The 11,666-nt window shown below is 45.9% G+C and overlaps 1 protein-coding gene across 1 annotated transcript; it reads right to left on the bottom strand.

Moving 5' to 3' along the window:
- Window positions 1-3,518: 3,518 nt before the first annotated feature.
- Window positions 3,519-11,571, bottom strand: LOC136109040 (glutathione S-transferase theta-1). The gene is made up of 6 exons (XM_065851385.2): window positions 11,382-11,571; window positions 11,198-11,254; window positions 8,359-8,446; window positions 7,143-7,293; window positions 4,985-5,161; window positions 3,519-3,938 (listed from the first exon to the last, which is right to left on the bottom strand). Exons 1-6 carry the CDS (start codon window positions 11,557-11,559, stop codon window positions 3,738-3,740), a joined length of 852 nt encoding a protein of 283 aa, XP_065707457.1. The 5' UTR covers window positions 11,560-11,571; the 3' UTR covers window positions 3,519-3,737.
- Window positions 11,572-11,666: the final 95 nt, after the last annotated feature.

Raw genomic sequence — 11,666 nt, 5'->3', positions numbered from 1 at the left:
CTTTCGGCCTTCAGCTTTTTACCTTATGTATTACTGGGATATATATTAGAGTGTGAGCAAAAAATCACATCTCGCTGACGGAAGGGTAAGACTGTAGGAAACTATCATTTTGCCAACATAATAGGCTCAGGCAGGATATCTCAGCAAAGCATACGTCATTAACAATTTTGCAAAAACGGGTGTCCTACCTAATGGTAAGCACACAGAATAGGGTAAAAAGCCCCTGCTTGTATCACCCAAAACCCGACTGCAAATTCCCTACCCAGGTCCCCATTGGTTGGTACTGCAGGGTTTACAGACTACCTGATGCTTGCCTCAGTTTACCTGTCTCATTCATCTAATTCTAACAACCCCCTCCCCTTATTGATTTATTTAAAATATGGATTCCTGGCTCTTTGGCTATCCTTCCCCCTAGTTAACCTTTTAAATACAGGAATCAGTGTGCATTCCAGGATTAGTTCAAAGAGACTTTGTTTTACATTAGAGATTCATAGTTAGATATCTCTCAGTCCTGCCCTCCCTGGGGTGAGGTGCCAGGTCAGTTGTAAAAAAAAAAAACAACAAAACACCAAAAACATTCCTCCTTCAATGGCTCCTTACAAGATGAGTTTTGTGATGGTTCTTACTGCCAATGGGAAGTCATTTCTGGTCACCACCATGGACTCCTCTGTACCTGTCTGTGCTGGGAAGATCAAAAATGGAAGAGCAGTGATTTCTCAGAGCAACGAGCACTACAAGAAGTTAAAAGGCAAGCAGAGAGGTTTATTGTTTTATCCAACATATATAATTACCAAACTAGCTTCTGCAATGCGCATTTTGAGCTCCAAAGTTGATACAAGTGACCCTGGCAGGCTGCCTCACAGGGACAATCTAATCTACAGATCAGAGGTGTCTAATCTAGAGATCAGAGGTTTCCCAGAAGCTGAGCTGCTGTCTAGTGAGGGTTATATGTGCTCATTTATAGCAAAAGGTTACAAACCAGCTAAATTAGAACGTCATCTTGTTTAAGGCACAACACTGTTGTGAAAATTGGCCCTGTATAATGTGACTTTTTGGTTTTCCACAGTTTGAGACAACCCTAATGAAAACTGATGGAATTGTTTTGTTTTGTTTCGTTTTGTTTTCTGGGGGAATTGCTTGGCCTTCACTGCTGCTAATGAAGACAATACTGGCTCGAGGAGCACTGGGCATAAACCAGCCAGCAGTAAGGTTGGAAACAGATTTTTGGGAGAGTGATTGTGAAGAAAGAGGCTGTGAGATTCTAGGATAAATGTACAGGAAGATATAATCTTGTAAACAGAGGAGACAATCCTGAGTTTGTCACCAAAATGAAGGCAGTGGGGGTATTCAGTCACCTCGCAAACCCCAGGGGCAAGCCCACCACGGCCTGATTGCTGGGAGTCCTTGTCTCCAGGGAAGATGCCATTTAGGATCCATTTTTCTACTTCTTTCTCATTCCTTCAAATACTAAAAATCTCTTCTAATTTCAAGGCCAAAAAAACACCCCACATGACAAGAAACCAGCATATCAGAGGGTCCCCAAAAGGAAAAGAGAAGATTCAAGTATCAGGTGTCAGCAATTACAACAGGACATGGGGTGGTCACAAACACCTTTAATTTTGCATTGTCCTTTGCTCTTCATGGTTCACCATGTGAGTGACAGCTTGTTCATGGCCTCCCAGAGTTTTTGTTAAACTAGAGACATTTGTTTTATTGTTTCTGTCTTGGAGTGGACAATAAAAATGCTTGTAGGGGTATGAATATACAACCAAGAGAGAACAGCACATCAGCACATCATCTCAGATATGCTCAGCCTTGGAAAACCATGGTAATTTTTTCCCTCCTGCAGACATTTGCACATGTCATCATCCACTTAGCAATTCCACTCTCAAAATTAACAGAAAAAAAATCAACCACTTCCCATATGAAATTTAACTCGGTTGTAGACACTACTTTGCGAATAAGACATGAATAAAAACATATTATTCAGCTATTTTGGGGGAAGAAAAGGTAGGAATAGATGTGTGTTTGTTTCTAATATTTTTGGTTCATGAAAAGAGGGCACCTTCAGTCATGTCTCTATAAAGACAAGAGAACATAATCCAACCCCAAAATTTCCTGCTGATGCAAGATGAAGTATATAATGGAGTTCTTTATCCAGACAGAGAATTTAAGGATCCCTCTAGGCTCTGGACTGAATCAGTATTATCTAGGACTGAAACCTTAGGGAAAAGCATCGCCACAATACGTCAGGTTTTAGAAAACTTACCAGCAGAAATGTCACTAGCCAAGACATAGTAGTATTGGAAAGAAAAGAAGCTATTTGATTAGTGAGAGAAGCAATTCTTGAATTATTTACGCATTTCATCTTATTCCTTACAGAAAAAGTTCTTGGGCAAGGATTTCAGGGAAGGTTCAAGGGCAACAACTACTCGTAAATGGAAGTATGCAGAGATTTATATTCCACGCGTTTCTGCATCCTTTACAACTTGCTTTTTTCGACTGAAGACACTCAAAATGGTTGGATTCTCTCGGTTTTACCTCATAAATTGTGCTGCAGTACAAAAGAGTTTTGTATTTGAGCTACAGCTAACCAGAAACAAACACAGCCAAGAAAAAGAGCCCCAAAGCTCCAAAGCAACTCTTGTGCTGCATTTGTTGCTCAATGCCACAAAATCTCTCTTATTACTTCAGCTGCACAGGCTGATTTCCTTGGTGAACTTCCATCTAAAACAGTCTTAGAAGCTCATGTCTAGATTTATTCCCCCTCTGCATTTTCTACTAGAAATGTGGATTGCTTTTACAGTATTACAACAGAAAACACACAATATGATTGCTATTATATTCTCTTTCAGTCAATCACTGTGAAGAGATTCTTTCAGTGTATTCCCTATATAATATCAACAGAGTATTTTAGATGTGCAATTATTCGAAGGCTGTGGCCACCCTCAGCTTTTTTAAGTGACTTGGCCTTTACTACACACATCTCCAAGAACAGCTGCTGCCACATGTGTACCGGTAAACCGAGCACCACCGAAACCTGGGCTTTCAAAAATGAAGAGCAGTGATTAACCTGAAGAATTATGAAGATTGACAGTTGTAGATGAATATGAAGAAACTTTGCACAGGAACCTAAACGTAAATAGAAGAAGCATCGAACGTACAGGAGCAGCCAAGCAAGATGCCTCTGCAATAACAAACTGAAAAAAAGATTCCATTACTTTCTTCACTATTGTGGCTGCCTGTAGTTTGCTCTGTACTTGTCTGTGCAAACATGTGCACAGATCCTCACAGAAAGTGAGGATCAGGCACGCTTTGCAGTGCTTGCAACTTGAGAAGGAGCCACAAATGTTAAAACCACATAAGAACAACAGTGCTCATCCTGCACAGTTCTCTAATGTTTCCAGTTTGCAGGCTGGTCAAACTTTGTCTAGAAATACTGTTTACATCTCCATCATCTCTGAGAAGACTGACACTGAAATTAAAAAATTAAAAACAACCTGGATGCACATGTTAAATGATGTGTAGGGCCTCAGCCTGTTGTATAAATTTAATGTTTCACATCTTAAAACTTCCCCAGCTTCCACCCCCAAAGACGAAGGAAAAGTTTGGGGAGGGGAGAGACACCCTGCAATTTCTGTGTTAGAATTACGGTGCTTTTTCCAGTTGCATGTAGAATTAGAGGTCAGAGAAGTTAAAAAACAAAGGGCAGGAAAACATGGTTAAGATAGGTTAATTCATTTCAACATCTTCATCAACAAAGGTGTCAGATGCTCTTTCAGCTGTGGATCGATCTGAATGTTGCTCAGTTCTTTGATATTGAGGAGCATCTCGTGGGCTTGGAAGAAAAGCTCTTTCCCCACAGCATCCTCCACCCGCCTGCGCCACTCCAGCAGCCTGGGTCTGTCCTCAAAGATGTCACAACCGACTCCAACAGGCTGCAGAAAGGGGAGAGAGGAACAGTGAGGCGTTGGGCAGGCATTTCTGCACCAAGACAATGGGTAACCAAAAGTGTACCCGCAAGTACAGGCAGGAGAAAAAGAAAATGAAGAAGCGCGCATAGAGCAGCACTAGGAAGGAGGGAAATGTCCTCTGGTCGGGTGTATCTATCTGGGGGAGAACAGACAATATTTTAAAGGGCATTTACAAGTCAGTTCCTGAGCGCAGGAACAGCTGTTTTGAGCAGCAGAGATGATGACCACTTATTGTGAGTGATTTTCAGCTACAGCATTGAAGACGTGGTGGGCTGACAGTTCCTGGGATAACTGCACAATCCACAGTATGATATGCTATTAATATATTATATAGCAAAACCACAGGACAAAACACTAAACATTTAATTGAGCTGATGTCTTAGTTGACATAATCTACCCCCCTTCTGCTTTCTGCCTGTGCCGCTCTCAGGAACACAAATGCTGCAGAGAAGCTGAACTGATATTTTTCAGTCTCTGCAATACGGAACTGGGAGAAAGAATCACTTCTGGGCTGCAGGATCCAGGCCCTGATGGCCTGGCGGAGAACAGCCAGTTTGCAATAGACTTGATTTGATTGCCTCTGCAATTCAGTCGTGCATCTTCCAGGCATGACATGGGCAAGTATCATCTGAAGAATATTCTTGTATGAGAAAGGTATTGCTATATCATTTTCTTCTTTCACCAGACCTGTCTGCTGTTGCTTCTCCCTTTTATATATTGCCTCATTCTCCAGAGGTTGAAAATATAGTCACAATAAAGGATGAAGGAGAAGATGAAGTATTGTTAGAGAAGAGAAACAAGAGAAATCTGTTACAGCCAGCTTTTTTTTTTTTTTGTTAAACTCGTTTTCTGAACCCACTCCCATGTTTTCATTGTTTCAGGCCAGCTCTGCTGAGGTATACCCTCCCTCCCCTTTCCAGAGAAGTGTTACCACACGCTGCACCCCTCCCTGCCCAGCAGCATCTGTTTGCCTTGCACTGAGATTTTCTTACCCCAGGCCAAGCACTCACTTGCATCAGCTCCACGATGGCCACAAGATCTGCCAGAGAGATCTCGCTCCCAATGATAAAAGCCTTGTCCTGCAGAAACCTCTCCTCAAATTGCTTCAGGGAAGCGAACAGCCCCTCCATAACCTCCTGAAGCTTCTCTGCGGGCAGGGGCTGCCCTGTGATGAGGGGAATCAGCACCTGAGGAGAGAAGGGACTAGAGAGTACAACTGTCCATCTTCTCATGGATCTGGTGGTAGTCATTTAAGTTGCACCCAATGGTTTACTTGTTATCATTAGTGATCCCGCAGCAAAGCTGCAGGAGCTCCATGGACTGCTGCAGTTCCGAGTAGCTCATGGACAGAGAGCGCACAAGCTGTGACAGTGACCTCCAGCTCATGGGCAGCCACATGCAGAATGAAGCCAAGGATTCAGCTGGTTTTGTGCCTGCCAGTTCTGCTCCTCGGCTCCACCATGGTGGGTTACGAAAGAAAATGGGCAACAGCTCCAGGGAAGACAAATGTCTGCATCAGCACTGGCCGGAGAGGCAGATTTGGCTTCCTCTGCATGGCAGCAGCCAGCCAGGCTGGGAGTGGGTCAGCACCACTTGTACACCAGCCTTTCTGTGGCCTCCCAGGCATCATTCTTTACACCACTAGAAATGTTTCCAGAGCAATCATATAAGTGCAGTCCTTGTCTCCACAGACTTGCTTGCACAGAGGGGAGCTACCTTTCTGTGAGATTTGTCATTCACAGAGGTGTACGCACCGTTGGAGCCCACAGCATTCCACAAATACGCTGCCTCCACCTACCACAGCTAAAGAAATGTAGTTTCTTTAGAAATATAGTTTCTTTAGAGAAGCAAAACTAAAGATACAAATTTCCATCGGTGGGAGTGGACTGGATTTCTCCTTACTGCTAGTATATTCAACAATTCAAATTGGGATTGCTTAATCCCAGCCAGGATTATTGCCAAATACATGTGGAATCCATTTAATCAGGAAATTCATGGCCAGTTCTCTTCCTAAGTGGTTCCAGTTATGCATGATGGGATCTCTGGGTATAATCACTTGAAACAGCATCTCCTTCCTTTTCTGTATCCCGGGGCAGTCTATCTTCTCCAATGTCTAGTTAACGTGCCTTCTGTTACATGGTGGCTATATACGTTTTCCTAGTTTCCATTATTCTGAGGACCTTTTCTATATCAGAGTTATCTAATCATCAGCAGCAATGAGTTGGACTTCTTCCCCGTGGGGCACTGCAATAGCAGCCTGCAGAGACTGGAAGAAACTGCTTCTTGTATGAATGTGACTCATATTTGAATTGCTTCTCTGTGCTCTCTAGCCAAAAATTCAAATGTCAATTAATCAAAAAGCTAAATGAGTCCTGATATGCTTTGTTAGGCAAAAACAAGGGCAAATTTTACACAGGAAGAGTGAATTTCTTACCTGTTTATTGGCAACTCTGATTTCATTTGGAATTCCATACCACAGCTGTATTTGCAGGGCTATATTTGCATCTGTGTCTCTCCAAGGAGAGTTGCACTGACTGACTTGTGAGTTGGCTGGAAATAGATGTCCAGCAAAATTATCTGATGCTAAATGACTTTCTGCCTCTTTGCAATTTTGTTAATTTTGTCTAAATGCAAATTGATCTGACAACACTGAATATCGAAATTCTGCCATTCTCTCGGTGTCTCTGTTCTGTCTGTCCCTGAGCCCATCTCGAAGCAGTACCTAAGTGGGCTGGAAGCAGAAGGCTCCTTCTGGATTTCCACCCTGATGGGGCTTCAGGGACTTGTTGTATGAAGAATGCGAGGCTCTCTGCTTCCAGCAACAAAGCACAGGCCAAAGCAGCAAAACTTCTGTCTCTGTGCACACTCGGCACAGCTGTGCAGCGAGGGGGAGGCCCTCGGAGGCAAGACCAAATCTGTTACATATTCCTTCACAAATCCAGGCAATGGAAGTCTATTGGGCTTCGAGACCTTCTGTACCAGACACACTTTAACGAAAAAAAAAAAGACTGAGGCTGCTTTGGCAGATCCTGATGTTGAGCAATTAGGAAGAGCTCCTTCTCTGACAGCTCCTCCCAGCCAGGAAAGGCCTAGGTTTGTTCATTCAGCGTGACAAACTCTCTCCAAATTGATGCTGTTCAAATGCATTTTAATATTTATTCTCCTTACCTTGATCCACATGGTCTTAGGAGCATTAGCCCGGATGTTAGCATGATGCCATGAGAGATATTCATCTACCTGGGCCCGTTTTTGTATGTCTGATGGGTACCAGTGGTCAGGAGTGTTGTACTTTCGGCTCAGGTACAGCAGAATGGCCGTGCTGCTCCGGCAGTAATGGGAGACAAGAAAGGGTGCAGGGAGTTACAGTGCAGAATGTTTTTGCCTAATTTCCCTCTCTTGCCCCTTCTGAACTTGCTGCTTCCACTAAAAAGCATTCAGATCAGGATTTGTGATGGAGTGTAGGGACCACATATAGGTGTTTAATTCACGTGACATCAGAGATGGCACTTTGTCACCTTAGTTCTCATGAAAAGTTTAACCTGCTGGAAAATCACAGCACTGTCCTGTGGTGCAGAGCACCGGGGTGAACAGACAAACCTCCACAATTGTCTATCAGCCACGTTAACCCCACTTGTTCCTCAAATGTTCTGACCCATCTCTTTGAGACCTGCGCATGTTTATGCGCTTGTGTACTAAATTCAACTCTTGAATGGCTTATGTTGCCTTTTGAGCAAATCTGTCTCTAGCCCACAGCTTGCTTCCATTGAAGTCAGCAGAAGAACCAGCAAGGAGAATCCATAGAATCTTTTTGTGTTTGTCCAGAAGTTTATACTTTCATTGATTGGCAGAAGTCAGATGGAAAAACATGTTAGTCATCTGCAACAATATGTAGGCTGTTACTGCAAAAGGAGATGCCACAAAAAATCCTGTGCTGACAAAACAAAAGAAAATACAGATCCTCCTACTATCCTGACACCACTATAGTTCAATTATTTCAATATTATGACGCCATAAACCATATTAATCTTATAATGTAAAACCTAAATTTTACCTCTGTAGGTGTTCACTTGGCCTTTATGACTAATTCAGGTAAACATAGTTCTTTTATAGGGTAAAAAGAGATTTTTATAAGCTTTAAACATTTCCTGGAAATATTTATAATCCCATTTTGAGGTAACTACATTCGAAGGAAGATCAAGAAGTTAAGTCACCTGATCTGTTTACACACTGAAAGATAATTCAAACAGGAAAGGGAAACAGCAAATGAGGTTGTATTATGACATATAACCAACATGTTCATAAATTCTGTGATCCTTAATCACTCATCTCTGAAATGCTGCAGAGATCACTGGTAATCAAGGACGCCTAAGGACAGAGTTCTTACCATTCTGCTAGGGTGAAGTCTCCATCCTTTAGAGCTGGTACTTTCTTCAGGAGGCTGACTTTGCCAGCTCTGTCACTGTTTGATGGCCCTGCGAACACGAACACACAAGTCTGAGGTCAGAAGTGCATCTGCCAGTGAATGACAAATGAAACACCTGTAGCCAACGGGACAATCAGTGAACTGTGTTAGGTTTTCCCTATATGGTCATATTTCACAATTAGAAGGTAATGAGGTTGAGGAATCAGTGTGACCATCTGCAGAGGGCAGTCGGTTCAGGCCAGGCACGTGGCATGGAGCAGTTCACATTTCCATACAGGAATTCTGTCGCTTGACTCAGGTACCAGTAATACTTGAAAAACTTACTGAAAAACTACTTCATAGGAGGCATTTAGATGCCATGTTGAAGGTGCTGGTATTGAAAACACTATTGCAGATAACCAGGACTTGACTTGAGAACAGTGTGTTCTACGGCTTTAGAGACAGCAGGAAAAAAGAATTTAGGATGAAGACAACTGAGCAGCTAAAATATACTTAATATTTACCAAGGAAGCGGGATCTGGAAAAGTTGAGTTTGTGTGCAGAGCATCCTAACGAGGGCAGATGGTTGGTACTCCTGCTCCTACCGGCAACACCAAAACAAAGTCATTTCCCTGCAGTTTGTAAATGTGGCTGACTCTAGCTGGGATGGAGACACGATGGAAAGCAAGTGGAAAGCCTTGTGCCTACAGAGATCACCACAGTGGGTAATTAATCAGTGAACCCAGCTGTCTTACAGACACACGGAGCAAAATCTTTTTCCTGTTGTTTGTCTCTGAAGAGCAGAGGGAATTGAACATTTACAAAGAATGCAAATGCTGTCAACAGAGCTGATCCCTCGGCAGACACGCAGCTGAAGGTGTTTCCAGAGTTTTTGCTGGGATGGGAAAAACGTGAATGTCAGCAATACCATAGTGGGTTCATTAAATAATTTATCCTGCCACAGTGGATATTCGCTGGGGACAGGGAAGCTCAAACACCTCTGCCCTGTGTCACTCCTGGCTCTGTGTGTGAACCTTCCTCTGTCAGGAAAATGCAGGAGAAGACACCATTCCATAAAAGAGTTTAAACTTCACTGTCCCTTGGAGTTTGAAGGCACTAACAGCTGACTATCTAATCAGGTTTTAGGTTTCCCACTTCAGGCACTGAACTTGCAGTTAAATGCCAGGGAATTGTAAAAAAAAAAAAAGTCCAGAAATACCTACGTAAGACAAGGTGTGAGGAGTTTGTTTGGCTTGTTTTAAGTGCTCTCTAGGAGGAGACATGACATTCCAGGGTGCAAATCCTGATCAAATCAGCCTGACCACCAGGTCCTGTGCAAAAATCCCTTTGTTTAAAAGGCAGTGATTTACACCCCATCATTCCTGTGATGTTGACTTGACTTATGGTGCTGTTTAACATCAGTTGCATCTGGTGTAATTAGTTCTTGATGTCCCCCAAGGATATATATACATATAGATATATACCCTGCGTGTGTTGCTGGGCTTCAAGGAATGACTTTAATAACCAGAGTACACTCTGTAAAAAAGCAGTGCAGGCTGCACATAGGAAGAATCATTAAGTGTAAGTCATAGTGCAGGGAAGGAGATTGACAGGTGGGTAAAAAAGAGCAGCGGACAAGATTTTACCAAAGTAGAAAGGAAAAAAAAGTCAGTCTATTTGCCAATCACATCCCTGTCTGATCACCTCCTCAGCCAAGGATTTCCAAGTACTACCCTTCGCCTTAGGCAAAAAAGTAACAATCTAGTAGGAAAATGCAACATGTAAATAGGCCATAGTCATCTCGCACAGTTGGACAAGTCTGAACAGCTGAGTGTTTCTGCTAAGTACAGGGCTCCCAGAGCACTCCTCGGCTGTCACTGTGACTAATTTGCTAGAAATGGCTGGAGGAGCATTCCTTGGGGACCCACAGAAATAGATGTACCACAGCTATGAGATCGCTCTGGGAATAAGAGCTGCACGGTCAAACCATTGTATTCAGGCTCTTCAGCAGAGCACGGGTTTCAAACCACTCAGGTTACCCAAGGAGCAGCTGATCCTTCCCTCCCAACGGGCCAAGCGGAGCTTCCAGGGGCTGGGAGCAGATCCAGCTCTTGAGTGCAATCCTGGGCAGGACTGACCTGTTTCACCCCCCCCAGGCAGAATGGGACCCTCTCTCGAGAGGACCGCAGCTCAACTGCTGAGCTCTGCATCCCTCTCATAAATGAGCGATCTCTCACTTCCACTACCTCCAGCACTTTGCTAACGCCCAGAGTTCAAGCGTTTCCTCCTTTGGCTGAGACTGAGGTTCATCAAACACGGGCTGACGTTGCCTCAGCAGGTAGAGGATCTTTGCATCGCTATTGATCTGGAACGGATCGAAGTGAACGGTCCGAACGGGCTCAACAGCGCGTCAGTTCCCAGCGCAGGGAGCCCCGCTGCAGGGCGATGGCCGGGCAGCAGGACCCGCTCCTGCTCCTCTCTCGGGAGGCGAAGGGGCGCTTTTGGGGGCCGTGACCGCAAAATCCCCTCGCGGGATGCGCGATCCGTGAGCGGAGCAGTCGGCTCCGTTGCCCAAAGGTCGCGGCCGGGATCCAGCGCGGTGCTCGGCCCCGCCAGCGCAAGGGGTGGTCAGCCCGGTCCCAGCTCCTCCAGCCCCGGCACGGGGATCGCGTTACAGCCCCGGAGCGCGGGCTGTCCCGTCCCTGCCCGCGGGGCCGCCGCCAGGCACCCAGCGCCGCCCGGAACGGGCCCGGCTGACAGCATGGACACCCGGGGGAGGCGGTGCCCGCTGCGGGGGAACGGTGCCCGCTGACCCCCTCACCTGCTCGGGGCTGCTCCGCGCCGCTCCCCGCCGCCGGCTTCTTCCCCAGCACCGAGTCTGTCAAGAGCCAAGAGAGGGGCGCTGAGCCCGCGGCACACGACGGGCTGCGGCCCGGCCCGGCCCCGCCGCCCACCACCGCCCCCGGGGCAGCTCGGCGGCGGGCGGGCGGCCGTGCCCGTCCCACCTTTGAAGAGCTCCACCTGCTTGAACTCGAAGGGGATGTTGTTGCTCCGGGCGAAGATGTAGATAGAGCGGCAGGGCTGCGAGAGCAGGTCCAGGTACAGCTCCAGCCCCATCCTGCGCCGCCCGGCCCGGCCCGCGGGGAGGCTGAAACGGCTCTGCCGCCCGGGGCCGCCCCGCATGGGCAGGCGGGGGCCGAACCGTGCGCGGGCGGGGCCGCCCCGGGGCGGGGGGCGCGCCCTCGGCGGGCGGGGAGCGGGATGGGGAGCGGGACGGGCATGGGGTTCCG

The sequence above is a fragment of the Patagioenas fasciata genome, chromosome 17 (assembly GCF_037038585.1).
Source record: "Patagioenas fasciata isolate bPatFas1 chromosome 17, bPatFas1.hap1, whole genome shotgun sequence".
NCBI classification, from domain to species: domain Eukaryota; kingdom Metazoa; phylum Chordata; class Aves; order Columbiformes; family Columbidae; genus Patagioenas; species Patagioenas fasciata.
The sequence above is the reverse complement of the archived record's forward strand: the minus strand, read 5'-3'. Positions and strand labels throughout refer to the sequence as shown.

What these genes read in the sequence shown, in the direction of transcription:
- LOC136109040 (XM_065851385.2), bottom strand. Translation starts at nt 11,559, where the DNA reads ATGCGGGGCGGCCCCGGGCGGCAGAGCCGTTTCAGCCTCCCCGCGGGC. An exon ending in GCAGGTGGAGCTCTTCAAAG is followed by an intron (nt 11,255 to 11,381) that starts GTGGGACGGGCA and finishes GGCTCTTGACAG; the next exon opens with ACTCGGTGCTGGGGAAGAAG. An exon ending in CTAAGACCATGTGGATCAAG is followed by an intron (nt 5,162 to 7,142) that starts GTAAGGAGAATA and finishes TTCTCTCCTCAG; the next exon opens with GTGCTGATTCCCCTCATCAC.